The sequence below is a fragment of the Macaca thibetana genome, chromosome 11 (genome assembly GCF_024542745.1).
Source record: "Macaca thibetana thibetana isolate TM-01 chromosome 11, ASM2454274v1, whole genome shotgun sequence".
Classification (NCBI taxonomy): domain Eukaryota; kingdom Metazoa; phylum Chordata; class Mammalia; order Primates; family Cercopithecidae; genus Macaca; species Macaca thibetana.
The window spans coordinates 6,832,660-6,856,286 of record NC_065588.1 but is presented as its reverse complement, the minus strand read 5'-3'; the positions used below and the strand labels follow the sequence as shown (position 1 = coordinate 6,856,286).

The 23,627-nt window shown below is 47.8% G+C and overlaps 4 protein-coding genes and 1 non-coding gene across 18 annotated transcripts in view; 2 read left to right on the top strand and 3 right to left on the bottom strand.

The window, feature by feature from the left end:
* PTMS (parathymosin) overlaps nucleotides 1-23,627 on the bottom strand; it is a 251,995-nt gene that overhangs the window by 46,918 nt on the left and 181,450 nt on the right. The window contains exon 1 of one of the 12 annotated variants that reach the window (XM_050747521.1): nucleotides 14,751-14,754. The exons of the other annotated variants lie outside the window; for them this stretch is intronic. The gene's annotated coding sequence lies outside the window, so the exon portion shown is untranslated. Of the gene's footprint in view, nucleotides 1-14,750; nucleotides 14,755-23,627 lie in introns of those variants that run through there. 12 annotated transcript variants of the gene reach the window in all.
* ING4 (inhibitor of growth family member 4) overlaps nucleotides 1-23,627 on the top strand; it is a 132,658-nt gene that overhangs the window by 50,650 nt on the left and 58,381 nt on the right. The window lies entirely within an intron of this gene.
* Nucleotides 1-23,627, top strand: part of PIANP (PILR alpha associated neural protein) — a 259,612-nt gene that overhangs the window by 222,196 nt on the left and 13,789 nt on the right. The window lies entirely within an intron of this gene.
* Nucleotides 532-8,693, bottom strand: COPS7A (COP9 signalosome subunit 7A). 3 transcript variants are annotated; one of them, XM_050747494.1, is made up of 8 exons: nucleotides 8,478-8,693; nucleotides 7,811-8,015; nucleotides 4,394-4,469; nucleotides 4,083-4,171; nucleotides 2,940-3,142; nucleotides 1,879-1,984; nucleotides 1,566-1,717; nucleotides 532-1,387 (listed from the first exon to the last, which is right to left on the bottom strand). In XM_050747494.1, exons 2-8 carry the CDS (start codon nucleotides 7,970-7,972, stop codon nucleotides 1,348-1,350), a joined length of 828 nt encoding a protein of 275 aa, XP_050603451.1. In that variant the 5' UTR covers nucleotides 7,973-8,015; nucleotides 8,478-8,693; the 3' UTR covers nucleotides 532-1,347. The 3 variants fall into 3 exon arrangements, with proteins under 3 accessions (XP_050603451.1, XP_050603449.1, XP_050603450.1); XM_050747492.1 differs by having other exon boundaries at nucleotides 8,451-8,641; XM_050747493.1 differs by having other exon boundaries at nucleotides 8,380-8,608.
* Nucleotides 22,224-22,325, bottom strand: LOC126931869 (U6 spliceosomal RNA). The gene has a single exon (XR_007717978.1). It is a non-coding gene; the product is annotated as a U6 spliceosomal RNA (small nuclear RNA).

The following is a 23,627-nucleotide window of genomic DNA, read 5'->3' as shown; positions in this document are numbered from 1 at the left end:
CAGGCATGAGCCACCACACCCATCCCTTTTTTTTCTTTTTTTTTTTTTTGAGATAGAGTCTCATTCTGTCATTCAGGCTGGCATGCATGATCTTGGCTCACTGCAACCGCAACCTTCACCTCCCAGGTTCAAGCGATTCTCCTGCCTCAGCCTCCTTAGGGGATTATGGGCATGCACCACCACACCCAGCTAATTTTTTTGTATTTTTAGGAGACGGGGTTTCACCATGTTTGCCAGGCTGGTCTCACACTCCTGACGTCAAGTGACATGCCCACCTTGGCCTCCCAACATACTGGGATTACAGGTGTGAGCCACTGCGCCCAGCCATATCCATTACTTCTGAATGGATGCTGAGCAACCTGTCCAAAGGCATACAGCTTGAGATCTAGGCCTCAGCCAGAGACTCAGCAAATAGTATCTGGGTCTCTTCATTTTCCAGTACTGTTTCTTTTAGAGTGAACTGGGAATGAGTCTTCTTCCCATCCACAAATATCAAACACAGAAGATACCTGGTTCAGGGTAGTTTGTAGATAGATTTCTCATAGATTTATTTCTGTGTCATGTTATATATAGATATATGCATATATACCTTTTTTTTAATACAATCTATATACCCTTCCCTTCCCCACCAAACTCACAAAAGGAGATTAAACCCTTCCAGGATTGCCAACAAGCTTCCCAAAATGGCCAGGGCCAAGAAAGACCCATCTCTCAACATGTTAAGAAACGGCTGCCATTCTTAGGCTCTGGGGTTGAAGCAGCAGCAATCCCAGGACCAAAGGGCCAGAGAGAGGAAAAGAAACGACTGTAGTGTGACAGGATTCTAGGATGAACATGTCCAGTGACTCCTGGAATGGCAGACTGGCTCCCAGAATTCTCAGGGTGTGAGTAAAGGTGGGGGCCCTACGGCTCTTCAGAGGCTGCTCAATAGGTGGAGGGTAAGGTATAGGAATTGGGGATCAGGCATGCAGGGATGAGGTGGTAGAAAAGACGCCTGTGGGTTATGCTTGAAACACAGCAACCCCTATCAGGGCTACCCACCTACTCAGTGACATTTAATGAACAGGGACAGATGCTGAGCTCTTAAGGAAACAGGGGAGACAGGATGGCAGCGGGGAGTAATGGAACACACGAAGTCACAAAAAACAAAAAGTACCAACAAAAACATAACCTGCATTTGCCTCCTCCCTAGAGAAGGTGTGATCTATGTTTGGGGTTAGGGGAAGTGAAGGGTCATGAACCTAGGATTATCAGCTGGCCAGGGGCACAGGAAGGCTCTCTGAGGACTCCTAAGAGGCAGGCAGGCAGCTGGGACCCCACATCCCCAGGGAGGAAACGACAGTCCTTTCAATTCGACTTGGACCAAATCTTGGCACTCCCTCGGAGCCTGGCAAGGAGAAGAGAGAGAAAGAGAGAGAAAGAGAATGCAGGGAATCCCCTAACCTCTGGAGGTTCCCCCCACTCCCTACTCCCATGCAAGTAACTGAAGGAAATGAGGACAGAGAGGTCCCTGGGGTAAAAGCAGGGCACCCTGGAAGTGAGCAGTTCCTGCTACCCTGGCTCACCCCTTGCCCTTTGAGGCTTTCTTGCTGGGCTGACGCTGGTTGGTGCCAGGAGCTGGTTCCCTCAGCTCAGTCAGGTGTTGCTCAGGGTCCTGAGATGTGGCCGCGGCTGCTGCTGCCGTTGTAACTTTAATGGTTTTTTTAAGGTTGGCAACCTACCAGGATGAAAGGAATGGGGATAGCAAGGAAGGTTCCAGAACCTTCCAGCCCCTGCTCATCTGGCTGTCTGCTACAGCCACTGTCCAAATCCTCTCTGCAAAGGACAAGTGGCCCAGGCTGGGGGAGCTTGGGTCTGCCCGCTCCCCTGACTGCTCACCTCACTCTCAATCTGCTGCTTTAGGCCCAGTTGCTGCTCCTTGTGCTGGTTGGCACGGCTCACCTGCTCCTCAATGCCTGACAGCACAACCTCACAGCCCACACACCTGCGGGAGTCAGGGCAGAGAAGTGTCAGCAGACAAGGACTGCGATCACAGACTCGCAGAAAACGGACTCAAAAAGAACCCTAGAGGCAGGGCGCAGTGGCTCACCGCCATAATCCCAGCATTTTGGGAGGCCAAGATAGGCAGACTGCTTAAGCTCAGGAGTTCAAGACCGGCCTGAGTGATACGGTAAAAACCCGTCTCTACAAAAAATACAAAAATTAGCCGGATGTGGTGGCACGAGCCTGTAGTCCCATGCTACTCGAGGGACTGAGGTGGAGGGTGGCTTGAGCCCTGGAGGTTGGAGGCTGCAGTGAGTCAAGCTGGTGCCACTGCACTCCAACCTGAGCAACAGAGCCAGAACACAGCTTCAGGCATTTTGAGTCTGAGTTGGGAACCCTCACCAGGGCACCTAGAAACTACCTGTGATAACACTCCTAGCAGTGGGATAGACACTCAGTGTGGTCAGAGAGCGATAAGGAAGTGCCTGGAGTAATGTGCAAGATGGGAGTAGGAACTAAAAACAAAATAGGGCAGGAGATGCTAAAGAGCAAAAGAGGTGACTTAATGAATACAGAAACCCTGAAGTTAGATGGGGACACAAAGAAAATAAAAAAGAGGAAAAGGTCCATGGCCTGTGGACAATGGTAGTTATAGACCAATCGACAGAATCCAGCCTAAGATAGGCGACCAACCTTACTGGTTAGGATCCCCTCAGTTGTACCACTCCCTTTCCCTCCCCCAATTGCTGTATCAAGGACGCTGACTTCTGCCGCCTCCCAAGGTCTCCCCACTCCTGCATTCCCCAGAAGCCTTTGGAGGGATAAATTCATTTCCCTTCATCCTCCTGGGTTCCACCTCTACAGACCAGCCCAGCTCTTGCCCTCTCTCACCCTGAAGCGCCTTTCTCCTTCTCAGGGTGACAAGGAAGGGGACAGTGCCAGGATACGGTTCTCACCATTCCTGCAGGGTTCGGGCAATGGCATTGAGGTCCTGGCGCTGGATGTCCCGCCCGATGCTGTAGTCAACCTCGAGCCGCTGGTTGCGCTGGTCCAGGGAGCCACGAAGCACGTCAGCATACACAGCCTCAATCACAAGGTCTTCCAGCTGCCGCACATTACGCAGGGCAAGAGACTCCAGCAACACTGCATATGGGATACACTGGGGCCGCGCAGATCAGGTCAGGATTTGTGAGGTTCCGCACAGAAAAGGGCTTCCAAAAATCTTCCCTCCTTTTCCCCCTGCCCCAGCCCACCTGCCCTCCACTCCCATTCCTAAATCACTTCCTCTAAGAGGCTGGTTCTAAAGCAAAATAAACAAAAGTATTCCCACTTCAAAAACAGCATCATTAGAAACACAATCTTAAATAAAATACAAAATGCTCCCCTAACACCCTCACCCCTGCCACACCACAGAGGGAGAAAATGACATCTGCCTGGGTGTCACTCCTTTGGCCACAGTTCAGGGTATCACCCGGTCCTCAGTCAAGATCAGCTTGACATAGGGGAGAAAGCGGAAGTGGGAGAGGTCTGGAGTTACTGTTTATCATTTATACTCTGCCTGCTTGCAACAGGCATTCCTTTGGAGGTGTCTCTCAATAGAGAGCCTGGTTTAAATTAAATCCCGAGGACAACTGAGAGTCAAGTAACTATTGCGAGCTGCAGACTGGGCAGGCTGGGGAGGTGGGTGGTGATATTAGACAAAAAACAGCCATTAATAATGGGAATATACAGATACTTCTGGGATATATATTTCTCATCCTAACAAAGAGAAGCCTAGCACTTCATCAAGAGAGAGTCTGGTTTCCTGCAGTAGGGAAGAAGGTATTGTTGAACAACACCTAAACAACATCCTAGTTGCTATTTTGACCAAATACACAAAAGATGTTTATTTAGAACTTAGGTTGATTAAAAAATAAAAACAACACAGAAAACTAAGAATACTATCAGCCTAAACGGTTGCTAATGGAGTTTATATACAGACCTTGGACAAGGGGAGGGCAGGAAGCAGCCATGGTCCAGACAAAGGCTGTCCTAGTGTGGACTCCCAGGGACATACAAAAGGATGCTCAAGACCGTAGGACTGGGGGACTGCCACTCACCTTTACTTTAGCAGCCAGGGTGACAACTGAGAGGTGTCGAAGCTTATTCTTCTGAGCCTCTGTTAGTGGAGGAAGATTCCGGGCTTCAGCTAGGGAAAAATGACAAAGTGTAAGGAATCCTGATATCAGTTTTCTGGGAAGCCCTAGCCTCCTTCCCTCCCCTCCCATGTTCAATGCCAATTCAGGTCTTGACACTGACCCTACGTGCCCAGGGGATCTAAGTGGGATATCCTGGGAATTTCTTCTGAGTCCCTCCAGAAATTGCCCTTCTCCCATCTCCATTACTCCAGAGCACCACACCCTCTGGTTACCTAAGTAGTCAGCGTATGTCCCATAAGCAAACACTGTGAGCAGCCGGAAGGTGGAGGCAAAGTCACTCTCAGCCAGCTGCAAGAATGAAGACAAAGGAGGTGACCCAAGTCTTCCTCTCCACCCTCCCAGCCTTACCCTGTGTGGAACTCCACTTTTTGTTCCATCTTTCCCAGCCAATGTTAACTCTCCTGGCTCATCAAAAGCAGTTCTCTGCCTCTCTGATCACGCTTCCCACAGGAAGGGCGCATTTCCACCTTCAGGCCTTTGCTTACACTATTCTCCCAATCCACAATGCCCTCTTGCTCCATACGCCATCCAATTCCTACCCTAAATTCAGAGTTGAAGACATTCAGTTTTCAGAGTCGAACAGACACACGCACCAGACACTGCAAATTGTGTTGTCTGGCCCTCAGAGTGTTTGATATTTCTAAATTGGAATATGTCTGGGCAGTGTGCAGTACTCCGCAATTCAACAGATTCCTGCCTCGGCCTCACTCATCTCTGACAGCTGCACAGCCTAGAAAGACATCTAAATTTGTGGTCTCTGCTTCAGACCCACCTGACCAGGACACTGTCTTGCATCACCCAGTCCAGTCCACCCAGATTTCCTCTCCTATCATGGATCACTCATTCTGGCATTTTTTTTTTTTTTTCGCGACGGAGTCTCCCTCCGTCACCCAGGTTGGAATGCAGTGGTGTGATCTTGGTTCACTGAAACCTCCGCCTCCTGAGTTCAAGTGATTCTCCTGCCTCACCCTCCCAAGCAGGTGGGATTACAGGCATGCACCACCACACTGGGCTAATATATGTATTTTTAGTAGACACAGGGTTTCGCCATGTTGGCCAGGCTGGTCTCGAACTCCTGACCTCAGGTGATCCACCACCTGCCTCAGCCTCCCAAAGTGCTGGGGTTACAGGCATGAGCCACTGTGCTCAGCTTCATTCTGGCACTTAATCAATCCTTGCAGAAGGTTGCTACCTAAGAATATCTTTCAACAAGATTATAGACCCAGTCTCTGGTATCCCACAGAGCTATGCAGTAATTGCCTCAGAAGAAATACTCGCTAAATAAATAATTTAGATTTATATCCATTCATCTTATCTCTTCTGATACTTTTCTTGTATTCCCAGACCATAAAAAGGGCAGTAAACAGCCACTCAATAAGTGCTTCTTTTTCTTTTTCTGAGACGGTGTCTCGCACTGTCACCCAGGCTGGAGTGCAGTGGTGCGATCTCGGCTCACTGCAACCTCTGCCATCCTTTTTTTTTTTAAATTATACTTTAACTTCTGGGATACATGAGCTTTTTGTTTGTTTGTTTGTTTGTTTGTTTTTGAGACAGAGTCTCACTCTGTCGCCCAGGCTGGAGTGCAGTGGCGCAATCTCGGCTCACTGCAACCTCTGCCTCCCGGGTTCAAGTAATTCTCCTGCCTCGGCCTCCCAAGTAGCTGGGATTACAGGCTCCTGCCACCACGCCCAGCTAATTTTTGTATTTTTAGTAGAGACAGGGTTTCACTACCTTGGCCAGACTGGTCTTGAACTCCTGACCTCATGATCCACCCACCTCAGCCTCCCAAAGTGCTGGGAACAGGCATGAGCCACCAAGCCCGGCCCTGTTTTTTGTGGTTTTTTTTTTTGGGACAGTCTTGCTCTGGAGTGCAGTGGCGTCATCTCAACTCACTACAACCTCCGCCTCCCGGGTTCATGCCATCCTCCTGCCTTAGCCTCCCGAGTAGCTACAACTACAGGCGCCCGCCACCATGCTCAGCTAATTTTTTTTTTTTTTTTTTTTTGAGACGTAGTCTAGCTCTGTGGCCCAGGCTGGAGTGCAGTGGCCGGATCTCAGCTCACTGCAAGCTCCGCCTCCCGGGTTTTTTTATGCCATTCTCCTGCCTCAGCCTCCCGAGTAGCTGGGACTACAGGCGCCCGCCACCTCGCCCGGCTAGTTTTTTGTATTTTTAGTAGAGATGGGGTGTCACCGTGTTAGCCAGGATGGTCTCGATCTCCTGAACTCGTGATCCGCCCGTCTTGGCCTCCCAAAGTGCTGGGATTACAGGTTTGAGACACCGCGCCCGGCCTTTTTTTTTTTTTTGAGACGGAGTCTCACTCTGTCGCCCAGGCTGGAGTGCAGTGGCCGGATCTCAGCTCACTGCAAGCTCCGCCTCCCGGGTTTACGCCATTCTCCTGCCTCAGCCTCCCGAGTAGCTGGGACTACAGGCGCCCGCCACCTCGCCCGGCTAGTTTTTTGTATTTTTTAGTAGAGACGGGGTTTCACCGTGTTAGCCAGGATGGTCTCGATCTCCTGACCTCGTGATCCGCCCCTCTCAGCCTCCCAAAGTGCTGGGATTACAGGCTTGAGCCACTGCGCCCGGCCTCAGCTAATTTTTTGTATTTTTAGTAGAGATGGGGTTTCACCGTGTTAGACCGTCAGGATGGTCTCGATCTCCTGACCTTGTGATCCGCCTGCCTCAGCCTCCCAAAGTGCTGGGATTACAGGCGTGAGCCACTGCGCCCAGCCCTGTTTGTATTTTTAATAGAGACAGGGTTCTGCCATATTGGTTTCACCTCCTGACCTCAGGTGATCCACCTGCCTTGGCCTTCCAAAGTGCTGGGATTACAGGCGTGAGCCACTGCACCAGGCCAAGTGCTTCTTTTTCATCACCTTGATGGATACCCTTTAGTTCCACTGCAGATGAAAGCAGGGAAAAGTCAGCCAGTTTTCACCATATCACAGAGTGATCCAAAAGGTTAAACCACAGACCCCACATAACTTAGCTCAGTTTACCCACATATCACTGTCAGCATGTCAGGACTCAGGCTGCCTCCTCTGTAAATTAACTCTGCCACTTTTGTGTGAATGGTTCTCTCTGCTGTGTTCCTAGTGTTTGCCATGTGTCTTTGGAAAAAAGACACATTCTCCCTTAGCTACCTTGAACAGATTAGCATATGCTGCACATAGGGAAGAACAGGGCATGCTAATTTAACATGTTCACTACCCACTTGTACCAGACTTTACACTTTCCCATAATCTCACTTTATTCCCACAACAGAGGGGGCAGTATTGTCTCCATTTTTAAAAAAGAGAGCTCAGGCCCTAAAACAAAAGTGACCTGATCAAGGTGACATGAGAATTAACAGCTATTACGCTGGTGGAGACGGGCTGGAAATCAGATTTCCTATTCTGAATAACATGCTCTTTTGCTTAAAATGAAAAACAGTGGACTTTACAGATCCTTTATCTCCAAAGGAAAGCTGGTTTGCTTGTTTACTGGTTACTTTTGCAAGTTGGCATTTAATCATCACTGTTTTCTTGTTCAACTGAATGGTATGGGATCACAAATTGAGCCCTGCCCACCCATTCTCAAATTCAAACCTTTGCCCATGCTTCTCTGTGGACTATTCAAGCCAGCAACCCACCTCTCTAACATTGGGCATGTCCAGCAGTTCTCCAAACACGTAGACACCAGGGGCCTCCAGCACCTGATGGATGAGTGTGGCCAGCGCTGCCCCCTTGGCCGACTTGGCTAGGAGCAGAAATTGCTCCTGGTTCTGCCCTGTCACCTTCACTTCCGCACTCATGACTGCACTGAGCTGGGGGCACCTGGGCTCAGGATGTCCAGAGCTGCAAGGAAAGAGAATGTGAAGCTAGAGATCCCCGATGGCTGGTAGAATGGGAAGCACATGGCTGAAGGACTGGATTGTATAGGTACTAAGTCGGTTCTGCGGTGAGGAATCAGACATGGAGCGGTCTAGAATTCTGATCTACAAATCCTAAAGTCAGCCACTTCACAAGGCTGCCACACCCACCCCCTCCCCTGAGCCTAACCCCAAGCCCCATCATGTGCACCGCCACTGAACCCCAAGACAGGATGCAACGGAGAAAGGGGTGTCGCATGGTATCCACACTAACGACGACGCTCCCTCAGTTCTCCACTCCTGCCCCGCACGCGCCCACAACCACGTGACCTCACCCCAATGAAGCTTACACGTGGCTCCGCCCCCTCCCTTAAAGACACCGCCCAGCGACCGTGGGCTCCCGCCGACTGCTTCGTCGTACCCTGGGTCAGGCTCTGCGGGCCGCTACCTGGAAGCTTCGCCCTCCAGCGCACCGGGCGGGGCCGCCGCTCCGTCACCTCCGGCAGCTGTTCCAAGCCTTTCCTGCCACCTCCCTGAAGAGTCGCTCTGGCCACTAAACTCTATGGCGGGCTTCCGGCCGTACTTCCGCTCTAAGGACGCAAATTTCGGCAGGACATGCCCCGCCCCCGCGTTCCAACCGCTGAAGCTCCAGTGAGGGACGCAAGCATTCTACTCTCCGATTGGTCGCCGGGGGAAGAATGACGGGCGCCTTTTTAAATACTGTATTTCAATAAAACTTTATTAGTGGAAGAGCGCTAGCCACTAAACACAGACGTCTTTGGCGGGTCCCCTGGTCTCGGCCGACTCTGTGTTTGTTCTAAGCCGCTGGAGAGCTGGAGATCAGGACTGCCCTGGGTGCCTGAGGCAAGAGAAAAGCTGTAATGGAATGAGTGAAGAAGCGGGAAAAAAACGGGATGGGGGAGTAAGGGGCAGAGAGGAAGTAAACAATAATCAATAATAGAAGTTTAGCAGCAGAGATCACCTAGGTCGTTCAACCACTCACTTTTTTGAAGAGCAGGAGAAAAGAAGTGAGAAGAGTAAAAGATAATAATTGCTAACATGTATTGAGTGCTTACTATTGGTCAGACATCTTTTAAAATTTTATTCCGTTGAATCCTCACAAATATTCCCAGTGTGATTTCAGGACACCCTCTACCATGATTACTATATATGTATTAATACTTGTAGAATGATGCTTTCAGTACATGGACTCTTAGTTTCTTGGGGCGGAAAAACCCCTATGTTACTCTCATTTTACAGAAAAGGAAATTGAGACTCATAAAAATCCAAGGATTTATCTGGAGCTTTTCAAACTCAAAACCATCTTTCTACTTCAACATACTTTAATAAAAACAAAAACAACTAACATTTATATAGTGTTTTATATTTCACAGCAGGCTTGCAGAAGGTCAAGTGAGGGTAAAGTTAATGACATCTTGGCCTTTGTGTTAAGCTACGAGCATTACTTAATTCATCTGATACAACAATCTAGTAATTGTTATCTCCACTTTCCAGATGGAAAAACTGAGACTCAGGAAAATTAAGAAACTTATAAGTAATGGAAAGACAAGAAAGTGAAAAAGAGAAAGATAAAGAGAAATAGAACTCGTAGTCTGTTAGGGCTAAAGGAACTGCAGATGCAGTTTATGGTCCACATATTTTGGTTTGTAATAGAAAATAAGCAGAAACACAGAAAGGAAAGGGAAAGGAGGAAGAGGAGAAAAAGAAATGAATGGAAAAGGTGAAACAAAAGTGAGAAGGAATCAAAGGCATAATAAAATATTAAAACTTTGAAGGAACCAAGGAATTAATGAGTCCAAACTTATTTTTTTTTTGCATCCACCCCTCCCCGCCCAAGCTTATCTTTTCTTTTTTATTTTTTTTTTGAGCCAGGATTTCACTCTTGCCACCCAGGCTGGAGTACAATGGCACAGTCTTGGCCCACTGAACCTCTGCCTCTTGGGCTCAAATGATTCTCCTGCTTTGGCCTCCCGAGTAGCTGGAATTATAGGCGTGCGCCACCATCCCCGGTTAATTTTTGTATTTTTAGTAGAGATGGGGTCCAAGCTTATTTTTAAAGAGAGAAGGGAAAAACATGTAAGATGAAAGAATGAGAAAACAACCCATATTTGTTCTATTTTGCACCAAGTGCTTCATTTGTTCATTTTTTACTTTTTTTTTTTTTAGAGGCATGGTTTCACTCTGTTGCCCAGGGTGGCATGCAGTGATGTGATCACAGCTCACTGCAGCCTCGATTGTTCAAATTATTTATTTATTTATTTATTTAGACAGAGTCTCGCTCAATCGCCCAGGCTGGAGTGCAGTGGTGCGATCTCGACTCACTGCAAGCTCCACCTCTCGGGTTCAAGCGATTCTCCTGCCTCAGCCTCCCGAGTAGCTGGGATTACAGGGACGTGCCACCATGCCCAGCTAATTTTTGTATTTTTAGTAGAGATGTGGTTTCACCATATTAGCCGGGATGGTCCTGATCTCCTGATTTCATGATCCACCTGCCTCCGTCTCCCAAAGTGCTGGGATTGCAGGTGCGAGCCACCGCACCTGGCCGATTGTTCAAATTTTTATTCGATTTTTGCAACCCTATGAGGTGCATATTAGTGTGTCTCAATTCACCTGTGAGGAACACAGAGTTAGGAACTCCTTAGGAACACAGAAGTTAAATAGTTTGTTGAAGGTTACCGGTCTGTGATGGAACTGAGATTTAATTCAAGTTTGTCTGATTCTAACACTGTATTGAGAAAGAGAAGAGAGCCAGGTGTGGTGGCTCAGGACTGTAATCCCAGCATTTTGGGAGGCCAAGATGGGCGGATCACTTGAGGCCAGGAGTTCGAGACGAGACTGGCCAACATGGTGAAACTTCATCTCTACTAAAAAAAAAAAAAAAAAATTAGTAGAGTGTGGTGGCAGACCCCTATAATCCCAGCTACTCAGGAGACTAAGGCAGGAGAATTGCTTGAACCCTGTGGGAGGAGAAGGGGATGGAGGTTGCAGTGAGCCAAGACCCTGTCTCTGCACTCCGGCCTGAGCAACAGAGCGAGACTCCGTCTCAAAAAAAAAAAAAAAAAAAAGAAAGCGAGCCGGGCACAGTGGCTCATGCCTGTAATCCCAGCACTTTGGGAGGTCGAGGCAGGTGGATCACTTGAGGTCTTGAGATCAGGAGTTCGAGACCGGTCTGGCCAACATGGTGAAAGCCCATCTCTACTAAAAATACAAAAATTAGCCGGGTGTGGTGGCACATGCCTGTAGTCCCAGCTACTCGGAAGGCTGAAACAGGAGTATCTCTTGAATCCGGGAGGCAGAGGTTTCAGTGAGCCAAGATTGTGCTATTGCACTCCAGCCTGGGCGACAGAGCAAGACTCTGTCTCAAAAATAAATAAATAAAATTTTAAAAAAGAAAGAGAAGCGGGAAAAAAGCAGAAAGGAAAGAGCGAGAGAGAAGAGAGGACAAAGAGAGATAACCTGAGATTTAGTCCTGATTTGGCCTTAAACTAGCTGTGACCTTAAAGCAAATCATGCCGTTTTGTGGTATCTCCTCTTCCATAGCAGCCAAGAGAGATTAGATATAAGGCCAATTTGGGTTCTGATGTCTTTGGTTCTATAGGAGAAAGAGGAATGAGAGGAGGACATGAGAGAACTGAGTAAGGAGATAAAAGAGAGTTTAGAGAAAGACAGGAGAGGAAATGGACTAAAGAAGTAGGATTAGAGAGAGAAAAGGAGGAGCAGGAGGAAATGTGAGAAAGATAAGAAAAAGGAGCAGAAATGGGAAAAGAAGAGGGGAAAGTGGGAAGAAAAATAAAAGGTGTCCCAAGAAGATGATGGAAACTAAATATAAGCAGAGTTCTAGAGATAACATTAGTTCATTCGTTACTAAGTGGCAGTTATATACAAGGGTGTGTGCCAGCTGCTGTTTTTCATGCTAATTATAGAAAAGATGCACTGAAATAAAGCTGGAAAAGCTGACTGACATCCAAGGAGTCAGACATGTAACAACATATTTATCATTGAGTCAAAAGGTATCTATTATTGCTCTAGCTCCTGGAGAGGTAGACAAAATCCCTGCCCTCTTGCTACTTGTATTCTTGTGGTAGAACTCGGGTCTTAAATAGTTACAAGGTGATAAATATGAAGAAAAACAAAAACAAGGTAAGGGGGATGGGGAATGCAGGAGACATTTGTTATTTAAGGTCCTTAGGAGGGCCTCCCTGATAAGATGATAAGGAGCCAGTTGGATGGATTTGTATGAGAATTTCACAAGCAGAGCAAACTAGCAGTGCAAAGGCCACGTGATGGAGACATACTGGATGTGTTTGAGGAGCACCAAGGGGGCCTGTGTGGCTGGACCTGATTGAGAAAGGGGTGAGGAGGCAAGGTAGAGAGAGAGCAGGGCGTCCAGATCATCTCTTGTGGGCAACTGTAGGGACTTTGGCTCTTGCTTAAAGTGAGATGGGCACCAGTGGAGGATTTGAGCAGAGGAGTGACACCATCTGACCCACATGTTTAGCATATTAAAATGGCTGCATGGGCAGAACCAATTAGACCAATTAGAAGCCCACAGCAGTGATGCAGGCAAGAGACGGTGATAACTTAGACCGTGATATTAGTAGTGGATGCAAAGAGAAGTAGCTGGATTCTGTATGTATGTATATTTATTATATTTATTTACTTTTGAGATGGAGTCTCATTCTGTCTCCCAAGCTGGAGTGCAGTGGTGCCATCTCAGCTCACTGCAACCTCTGCTTCCCGGATTCAAGTGATTCTCCTGCCTCAGCCTCCCAAGTAGCTGAGACTACAGGTGTGCGCCACCATATCCGGCGAATTTTTGTATTTTCAGTAGAGACAGGGTTTTACCATGTTGCCCAGGCTGGTCTCAAACACTTGACTTCAGGTGACCCACCCGCCTCAGCCTCCCAAAGTGTTGGATTACAGGCATGAGCCACCGTATCTGGCCTGGTTTCTGTATTTAACTTAAAGGTAAAGTGAACAGAATTTGCAAATTGATTAGATGTGAGGTATGAGAAGAAAAGAAAGTCAAGAATGACATCATAAGTCAGGCACAGTGGCTAACGCATGTAATCCCAGCACTTTGGGAGGCTGAGGTGGGTGGCTCTTTTGAACTCAGGAGTTGAAGACCAGCATGGGCAACATAGCAAGATCCTGTCTCTATTTTAAAATAGGGGGAAATTTTTTGTTTTGTGCTTTTTGTTATTTTTTGAGACAGAGTCTTGCTCTGTCACCCAGGCTGGGGTGCAGTGGTCTGATCTCAGCTCACTGCAACCTCCACCTCCCAGGTTCCAGCGATTCTCCTGCCTCAGCCTCCCGAGTAGCTGGGACTACAGGCGCCGCCACCTTGCCCGGCTCACTTTTTGTATTTTTAATAGAGATGGGGTTTTGGCCAGGCTGGTCTCGAACTCCTGACCCTGTGATCCACCTGCCTCGGCCTCCCAAAGTGCTGGGATTACAGGCGTGAGCCACCAAGCCCAGCTGGAAATTGTTTGTCTTTCTTCTTTTTTTTTTTTTTTTTTTTTTTCTTGGAAAATTGTTTGTCTTTCTTCTTCTTTTTTTTTTTTTTCTTGGTCGCTCTGTTGCCCGGGCTGGAGTGCAGTAGTATGATCTCGGCTCACTGCAACCTCCACCTCCCAGGTTCAAGTGATTCTCCTGCCTCAGCCCCTAAGTAGCTGGGATTACAGGTACCCACCACCCTGCCCGGCTAATTTTTGTATTTTTAGTAGAGATGGGGTTTCGCTATGTTGGTCAGGCTGGTCTTGAACGCCTGACCTCAGGTGATCCACCCACCTTGGCCTCCCAAAGTGCTGGGATTATAGGTGTGAGCCACCATGCCTGGCCAGAATTTTTTTTTTTTTTCTTTTGAGATGGAGTTTCACTCTTGTTGGCCAGGCTGGAGTAAAATGGCACTATCTTGGCTCACTGCAACCTCTGCCTCCCAAGTTCAAGCGAGTCTCCTGCCTCAGCCTCCCTAGCTGGGATTACAGGCATGCACCACCACACCTGGCTAATTTTGTATTTTTAGTAGAGACAGGGTTTCAATATGTTGGTCAGGCCGGTCTCAAACTCCTGACAGATGACCCACCTGCTTCTGCCTTCCGAAGTGCTGGGATTAGAGGCATGAGTCACTAAGGCCCGCCGAAACATTTTTTATTTTAAAAAAAATGACATAATCAAGGCAAATAGCACCAAACTTTCAAAGTGCAGATCATATTAATTTTATACAAACTATTCCAGAAAATAGGAAGAGAGCACACTCCTCAACTTATTCTATGGGGTCAGAATTACTTTGATAACAAGATCAGAAAAGGGCAGTAATAGAAAGGGAAATTTTAGTCCCATCTAATCAGGAGCTAAGGTGGGAGGATCACTCAAGTCTAGCAATTCAAGTTCAGCCTGGGCAATACGGCAAGACCCTGTCTCAAAAAAAAAAAAAAAAAAAAAAAGAGAGAGAAAAAAAAAAAGAAAAGAAAAAGAAAGTATGAAAGGAAAATTGCTAGGCACAGTGGCTCACGCTTGTAATCCCAGCACTCTAGGAGGCCGAGGCAGGTGGATCACCTATCAGGATTTGAGACCAGCCTGACCAGCATGTTGAAACTCCATCTCTACTAAAAAGTAAAATTACCCAGGCATGGTGGTGCATGATCACTCCTGATCACGACGTCAGGAGTTGGAGACCAGCCTAGCCAATATGGTGAAACCCCCCATCTCTACTAAAAATGAAAAATGGTTGGGCGCAGTGGCTCACGCATGTAATCCCAGCACTTTGGGAGGCCGAGGCGGGCAGATCACCTGAGGTCAGGAGTTCAAGACCAGCCTGGCCAACATGGCGAAACCCTGTCTCTACTAAAAATACAAAAACTTAGCCTGGCATGGTGGTACGCACCTGTAATCCAGCTACTTGGGAGGCTAAGGAAGGAGAATCTCTTGAACCCAGGAGGAGGAGGCTGCAGTGAGCTGAGATCATGCCATTGCACTCCAGCCTAGGCAACAAGAGCAAAACTCCGTCTCAAAAAAAAAAAAAAAAAAAAAATTAGCTGGGTGTGGTGGCAGGTGTCTGTAATGCCAGCTACTCGAGAGGCTGCGGCAGGAGAAGCACTTGAACCTGGAAGGCGGAGCTTACAGTGAGCCGAGATCATACCACTGCACTCCAGCCTGCGCGACAGAGCGAGATTCTGTCTCAACAAAACAAAACAAAAAACAAAACCAGGAACAGGCGGGGCGCTGTGGCTCCTGCCTGTAATCCCAGCACTGGGCGGACGAGGTGGGCAGATCACTTGAGGTCAGGAGTTCAAGACCAGCCTGGCCAACAGTGAAACCCTGTCTCTACTGAAAATACAAAAAAATTAGCTTGAACCTGGGAGGCAGAGATTGCAGTGCGCCGAGATGGCCCCACTGCACTCCAGCCTGGGCAACAGAGACCCTGTTTCAAACATAAACAAAAAAACAAACACAAAAATGTTCTGACTAGGAGGAGGATAGAGAGTGTTGTGGGTAATTTTGGTGGTGGTGTTTGTTTTTGTTTTTTGAGACAGGGTCTCACTCTGTCGTCCAGGCTGAAGTGTGGAGGCACGATCTCGGCTCACTGCAGCCTCAACCTGCCAGGCTCAGGTGATTCTCTCACCTCCCAGCTGAGTAGCTGGGACTATCGGTGTGTGCCACCATACACCGGCTCACTGCAACCTCCGCCTCCTGGGTTCAGATGATTCTCCTACAAAAAACACTTCCAGCTGTTTTTTGTATTTTTTGTAGAGTTGAAGTCTCCCAATTTTGCTTAGGCTGGTCTCAAATTCCTGAGCTCACGCAATCCTCCTGCCTTTGTGGCTGACTGCCATAAATACTACTTGAGACCGTCATTACAACAGTTACTACTGTTACTACTTGAGACCAACATTACAAGACTAAAGGAAGGGACGAACATAGAAATGAAAACTTAAGACAAAAGAAACTTTTAAAAGAAGGGTCCAGGGGAAGGAAAAGAGAGCGCCCTGCTTCTGTGGGCAAAGGCAGCCCCTCATTCTTTCGGCCTGTAACATGCCTTGGCCTCCCAAAGTGCTGGGATTACAGGCATGAGCCACTGCAGCCAACCTGAGAATGATTTTTATTCTTTATTTTTATTTTTTTGAGACAGAGTCGCACTCAGTAGCCCAGGCTGGAGTACAGTGGCACAATCTCAGCTCACTGCAAGCTCCACCTCCTGGGTTCATGCCATTCTCCTGTCTCAGCCTCCCAAGTAGCTGGGTCTACAGGCTCCTGCCACCACACCTGGCTAATTTTTTGTATGTTTAGTGGAGACGGGGTTTCACCGTGTTAGCCAGGATGGTCTCGATCTCCTGACCTCGTGATCCGCCCACCTCTGCCTCCCAAAGTGCTGGGATTACAGGCGTGAGCCACCATGCTCGGCCGAGAATGATTTTTAAGTTCAAGATACAGGTCGGGTGCAGTGGCTCACGTCTGTATTCCTAGCACTTTGGGAGCCCAAGGCAGGTGGATCACTTGAGGTTCAGGAGTTCCAGACCAGCCTGGCCAACATGGCAAAACTCTGTCTCTACTAAAAATGCAAAAAAGTTAGCCGGGCGTGGTGGCCTGCGACTGTAATCCCAGCTACTCGGGAGGCTGACACAGGAGGATCGCTTGAACCCGGCAGATGGAGGTTGCAGTGAGCTGGGATTGCACCATTGTACTCCAGCCTGAGCAAGAGACTTCTTCTCAACAACAACAACAACAACAAAAAAAAATATATATATATATATGTATAATAAAATAAATTCAACATACAAAAAGCATAATCACAAAATAAGAGGTTGATAAATATACCATATAAAAATTAAGAACTTCTGATAATTAAAATATATCAAGAAAAAAGTGAGAGGAGGATCACAAATACCTTCAAAAAGGAACAGATATTTGCAATATATATAACTGGCAAAAGATTAGTAGCCAGAATATATAAAAAACTACAAATCTGGCCAGGTGCAGTGGCTCACATCTGTAATCCCAGCACTTTGGGAGGCCAAGGCGGGCGGATCACTTGATGTCAAGAGCTCAAGACCAGCCTGGCCAACATGGCGAAACCTCGTCTCTACTGAAAATACAAAATTAGCCGGGCATGGTGATGCATGCCTGCAGTCCCAGCTACTCGGGAGGCTGAGCCAGGAGAATCATCTGAACCCAGGAGGCGGAGGTTGCAGTGAGCCGACATCATGCCATTGCACTCTAGCCTGGGCAACAGAGCGAGACTGTCTCAAAAAAAAAAAAAAAAAAAAAAACTACAAATTGACCAGGCATGGTGGTCCACGCCTATAATCCCAGCACTTTGGGAGGCCGAGGTGGGTAGATCACCTGAGGTCAGGAGTTTGAGACCAGCCTGGCCAACGTGGTGAAAAACCATCTCTACTAAAAACACAAAAATTAGCCAGGCATGGTGGTGGGTGCCTGTAATCCCAGCTACTCAGGAGGCTGAGGCAGGAGAATCGCTTGAACCTGGGAGATGGAGGTTGCAGTGAGCCGAGACTGTGTCATTGCACTCCAGCCTGGGCAACAGAGCAAGACTCTGTCTCAAAAAAAAAACAAAAACAAAACGGCCGGGCGCGGTGGCTCAAGCCTGTAATCCCAGCACTTTGGGAGGCCGAGGTGGGCGGATCACAAGGTCAGGAGATCGAGACCACAGTGAAACCCCGTCTCTACTAAAAATACAAAAAATTAGCCGGGCGCGGTGGCGGGCGCCTGTAGTCCCAGCTACTCAGGAGGCTGAGGCAGGAGAATGGCGGGAACCCGGGAGGCGGAGCTTGCAGTGAGCCGAGATCGCGCCACTGCACTCCAGCCTGGGCAACAGCGTGAGACTCCATCTCAAAAAAAAAAAACAAAAAACAAAAAACAAAACAAAAAAAAAAACTACAAATCAATTAAAAAAACACAAGCAACTCAAATGATCAGGCATTTCCCAGAAGAGGAAATTAAAAAGGCTAATAAGCATACAAAAAGATGCTCAACTGCACTAGTAATTAGAGAAATGCCAAAAAAAATCCACACGAAAATACTATTGTATACCCACTAGATTGGCAAAAATAAAGAAGTCTAAAAATACAAGTGTTGGAGAGAATGTAGATCAATCAGTATTCAAATACAGATGAAAACTGGTCAGGCACAGCGGCTCACGCTTGTAATCCGAACACTTTGGGAGGCCGAGGCAGGCAGATCACCTGAGTTCAGGAGTTCAAGACCAGCCTGGCCAACGTGGGGAAACCCTATCTCTACTAAAATTACGAAAAGTAGCCAGGCGTGGTGGCGCACGCCTGTAAACCCAGCTACTCAGGAGGCTGAGGCAGGAGAATTGCTTGAACCCAGGAGGCAGAGGCTTCGGTGAACTAAGATTGTGCCACTGTACTCCAGCCAAGGCGACAGGGCAAGACTCCACCTCAAAAATAAATAAATAGGCCGGGCGCGGTGGCTCAAGCCTGTAATCCCAGCACTTTGGGAGGCCGAGACAGGCGGATCACGAGGTCAGGAGATCGAGACCATCCTGGCTAACACGGTGAAACCCCGTCTCTACTAAAAAATACAAAAAACTAGCCGGGCGAGGTGGCGGGCGCCTGTAGTCCCAGCTACTTGGGAGGCTGAGGCAGGAGAATGGTCTAAACCCGTGAGGCGGAGCTTGCAGTGAGCTGAGATCCGGCCACTGCACCCCAGCCTGGGCGACAGAGCAAGACTCTGTCTCAAAAAAAAAAAAATAAATAAAAAATAAATAAATAAATAAATAAATAAATAAACAAAACCTTAAAAATGTGGGGAAAATTGAAAACAATTTGGCATTCTCTCTCAAAGCTGATTTCTTTTTTTTTTTTTAGACGGGGTCTCGCTGTGTCACCCGGGGTAGAGTGCAGTGTTGCAATCTCGGCTCACTGCAACCTCTGCCTCCAAGTTCAAGCAATTCTCCTGCCTCAGCCTCCTGAGTAGCTGGGATTACAGGCATGCGCCACCATGCCTGGCTAAGTTTTTTTGTATTTTTAGTAGAGATGGGGTTTCATCATGTTGGCCAGGCTAATCTTGAATTCCTGACTGCAAGTAATCCACCCACCTCAGCCTCCAAAGTGCTGGGATTAGGGGCGTGAGCCACTGTGCCCAGCCAAAGCTGATTTTTCTTATACCTCACAAGCTAGCAGTCTCACTTCCAGGTATATACCTTAGAGAAACTCTTGTACATACATAAGAGACAAATACAATAATGTTCACAGCCACAGACTTTTTTTTGAGACAGAGTCTCACTCTGTCACCAGGCTAGAGTGCAGTGGCACGATCTTGGCTCACTGCAACCTCTGCCTCCTGGGTTCAAGCGATTCTCCTGCTTCAGCCTCCCGAGTAGCTGGGACTACAGGCCCACACCACCACGCCCAGCTCATTGTTGCATTTTTTTTTTTTTTTGTAGAGATGGGGTTTCACCATGTTGGCCCGGATGGTCTGGATCTCTTGACCTCGTGATCCAGCCGCCTCGGCCTCCCAAAGTGTTGGGATTACAGGCGTGAGCCACCGTGCCTGGCCAGTAACAATGTTTATAGTAGTGAAAAAAAAAAAAAAAGCAATTCATAAATGCGTCTACAGGAGAATAGACAAAGTATGATATATTTGGTATATTCACTCAGTAGCTCTTTACCTTCCAGTGAAAACATATGAACTGCAGCCACATGGAACAATATGGCTAAATCCTGGAAGTGTAATAGTGAGTGAAAAAGCAAGTAAACAGTGCTAGAAGGCTACATATAATGTCATTTTATTTATTTATTTATTTATTTATTTATTTATTTATTTTTGAGACGGAGTCTCGCTCTGCTGCCCAGGCTGGAGTGCAGTGGCGCGATCTCCGCTCACCGCAAGCTCCGCCTCCTGAGTTCACGCCATTCTCCTGCCTCAGCCTCCCCAGAAGCTGAGATCACAGGCGCCCATCACCACGCCTGGCTAATGTTTTTTGTATTTTCAGTAAAGACGGGGTTTCACCGTGTTCGCCAGGATGGTCTTGATCTCCTGACCTCGTGATCCGCCCGCCTCGGCCTCCCAAAGCGCTGGGATTACAGGCGTGAGCCACCGCGCCCGGCCATTTTATTTATCTATCTATCTATCTATCTATATATTTATTTATTTATTTATTTATTTATTTATTTACTGAGACAAGGTCTGGCTCTGTGGCCCAGGCTGGAATGCAGTGGTGCAATCTCGACTCACTACAGACTCAACCTTGCATGCTCAAGTGGTCCTCCCACCTCAGCCTCCAAGTAGCTAGGATTACAGGTGCGTGCCACCATGCCAGGCTAATTTTTGTATTTTTTGTAGAGACGGGGTTTTGCCACATTGCCCAAGCTGGTCTCCAACTCCTGGGTTCAGGCAATCCACCCACCTCAGCCTCTCAAAGGGCTGGGATTACAAGTGTGAGCCACTGCACCTGGCCTTATTTATTTATGTTTTGAGACAGTCTCGCTCTGTCACCCAGGTTGAAGAGCAATGGTGCAATCATAGCTCACTGCAGCCTCAACTTTTGGGGCCAAAGAGATCCTCCCACCTCAACCTCCCAAACAGATCGGAACACAGGCATGTGCCACCACATGCGGATTTTTTTTTTTTTTTGCAGAGACAGGGTCTGCCCAGGCTGGTCTTGAACTCCTGTGCTCAAATGACCCTTCTGCCTCAGCCTCCCAAAGTCCTGGGATTACAGGTATAAGCCACCATGCGCAGCCAGTTATTTTTTAGAGATAGAGTCTAGCTCTGTCACCTACGCTGGAGTGCAGTGTTGAAATCATAGTTCACTGCTGCCTAGAACTCCTAGGCTCATGGGGATCCTCCTGCCTCAGCCTCCCCTCCTGAGTAGCTGGGACTATGGGCGTGTGAAATCAGCCCAGCTAATTTTTGAAATTATTATTTTATAGACGCTATGTTGCCCAGGCTAATCTCTTTATTTATTTATATATTTTTGAGATGGAATCTTGCTCTGTCACCCAGGCTGGAGTGCAATGGCACGATCTTGGCTCACTGCAACCTCCGCCTTCCGGGTTCAAGCAATTCTCCTGCCTCAGCCTCCTGAGTAGCTGGGATTACAGGTGCACACCACCACACCCAGCTAATTTTGGTATTTTTAGTACAGACGGAGTTTCACCATGTTGGGCAGGCTGGTCTTGAACTCTTGACCTCGTGATCCACCTGCCTCGGCCTCTTAAAGTGCTGGGATTACAGGCATCAGCCACCATGCCCATCCATTTTTATTTTCTTTATTTTTTAATTAAAAAAAAATTTTTTTTAAGACAGAGTCTGGCTGTCACCCAGGCTGGAATGCAGTGGCGCAATCTCGGCTCACTGCAACCTCTGCTTCCTGGGTTCAAGCAATTCTCCTGCCTCAGTCTCCCGAATAGCTGGGATTGCAATCACGTGCCACTATGCCCAGCTAATTTTTGTATTTTTAGTAGAGATGGGGTTTCACCATGTTGGTCAGGTTGGTTTCAAACTCTTCACCTTGTGATCCGCCCACCTTGGTCTCCCTAAGTGTTAGGATTACAGGCGTGAGCCACCATGCCCAGCCTAATTTTTATTTTTGTAGACAGTGTCTCGCTCTGTCTCCCAGACTGGAGGGCAGTGGTGCAATCATAGCTCACTACAGCCTCAAACTCTTGAGCTCAAGTGATTCTCCCACCTCTGCCTCCTGAGTAGCTGGGATTACATTAAAAAAACAAAAAACAAAAAACAAAACAAAAAAACAGAGTTTCAGTCTTGTTGCCCAGGTTGGAGTTGCAATGGCACAATCTCAGCTCACTGCAACCTCTACCTCCCGGGTTCAAGCGATCTTCCTGCCTCAGCTTTCCAAGTAGCTAGAATTACAGGCACCCACCACCATGCCTGGCTAATTTTTGTATTTTTAGTAGAGATGGGTTTTCACCATGTTGGCCAGGCTAGTCTTGAACTCCTGACCTCAGGTGATCTGCCCGCCTTGGCCTCCCAAATTGTTGGGATTACAGGTGTGAGCCACCGCACCTGGCCTAATTTTTAAAAATTTTCATGGAGATGACATCTTGCTATGTTGCCCAGACTGGTCTTAAACTCCTGAGGTCAAGCGATCCTCCCACTTTGGCCTCCCAAAGTGCTGGCATTACAGGTGTGAGCTACTGTGCCTGCCCTATTTATTTTTTTGATTTAGAACAAAATGGAACGCGTCATGAATGTGCGTGTCATCCTTGTAGAAGGGCCGTGCTAATCTCTGTCATTCCAGTGTTAGTATATATGTTGCCAAAGTGAGCAGTAGTAGTTTTTTGTTTTCGTTTTTTTTTAGATGGAGTCTTGCTCTCGCCCAGTCTGGAGTGCAGTCTTACGATCTCAGCTCACTGCAACCTCCACCTCCCTGGTTCAAGCGATTATCCTGCCTCAGCCTCCCAAGTAGAGGGATCACAGGCACCCGCTACCACACCCGGCTAATTTTTTTTTTTTGTATTTTTAGTAGAGATGGGGTTTCCCCACATTAGCCAGGCTGGTCTCGACTCCTAACCTCAGGTGATCCACCCCCCGCCTCAGCCTCCTAAAGTGCTGGGATTACAGGCGTGAGCCACTGTGCCGTCCATTTTTATTTTCTTTTATTTTTATTTATTTATTTATTTGTTTGTTTATTTATTTATTTGTGCGTGTGTGTGTGTGTGACGGAGTCTCACTCTGTCACCCAGGCCGGAGTGCAGTGGTGCAATCTCGGCTCACTGCAACCTCCACCTCCTAGGTTCAAGCGATTCTCCTGCCTGAACCTCCCGAGTAGCTGGGATTAGAGGCGCCTGCCACCACGAACAGCTAATTTTTTGTATTTTTAGTAGAGACGGGGTTTCACCGTGTTAGCCAGGATGGTCTTGATCTCCTGACCTCATGATCCACCCGCCTCACCCTCCCAAAGTGCTGGGATTACAGGCATGAGCCACTGCACCCGGCCAATTTTTATTTAAAAAAAATTTTTTTTTAAGTTTTTTTTTGTTTGAGACGGAGTCTTCCTGTCACCCAGGCTGGAATGCAGTGGCACAATCTTGGCTCACTGCAACCTCTGCTTCCTGGGTTCAAGCGATTCTCCTGCCTCAGCCTCCCAAATAGGTGGGATTACAAGCACTCACCAGTATGCCCAGCTCATTTTTGTATTTTTAGTAGAGACGGAGTTTCACCATATTGGCCAGGCTGGTCTTGAACTCCTCACCTCATGATCCACTCGCCTTGGCCTCCCAAAGTGCTGGGATTACAGGCGTGAGCCACTGCGCCCAGCTGAAAACTATATTTTAAAAACAGGGGGCCAGGCATGGTGGCTCACGCCTGTAATCCCAGCACTTTGGGAGGCTGAGGCGGGTGGATCACCTGAGGTCAGGAGTTGAAGAACTGCCTGGCCAACATAGTGAAACCCTGTCTCTACCAAAAATACAAAAATTAGCTGGGTGTGGTGGCGCACGCCTATCGTCTCAGGTACTTGGGAGGCTGAGGAAGGAGAATCACTTGAATCCAGGAGCCAGGAGGTTGCAGTGAGCAGAGATAGCGCTACTGCACTGCAGTCTGGGCGACAAGAGTGAAACTCTGTCTCAAA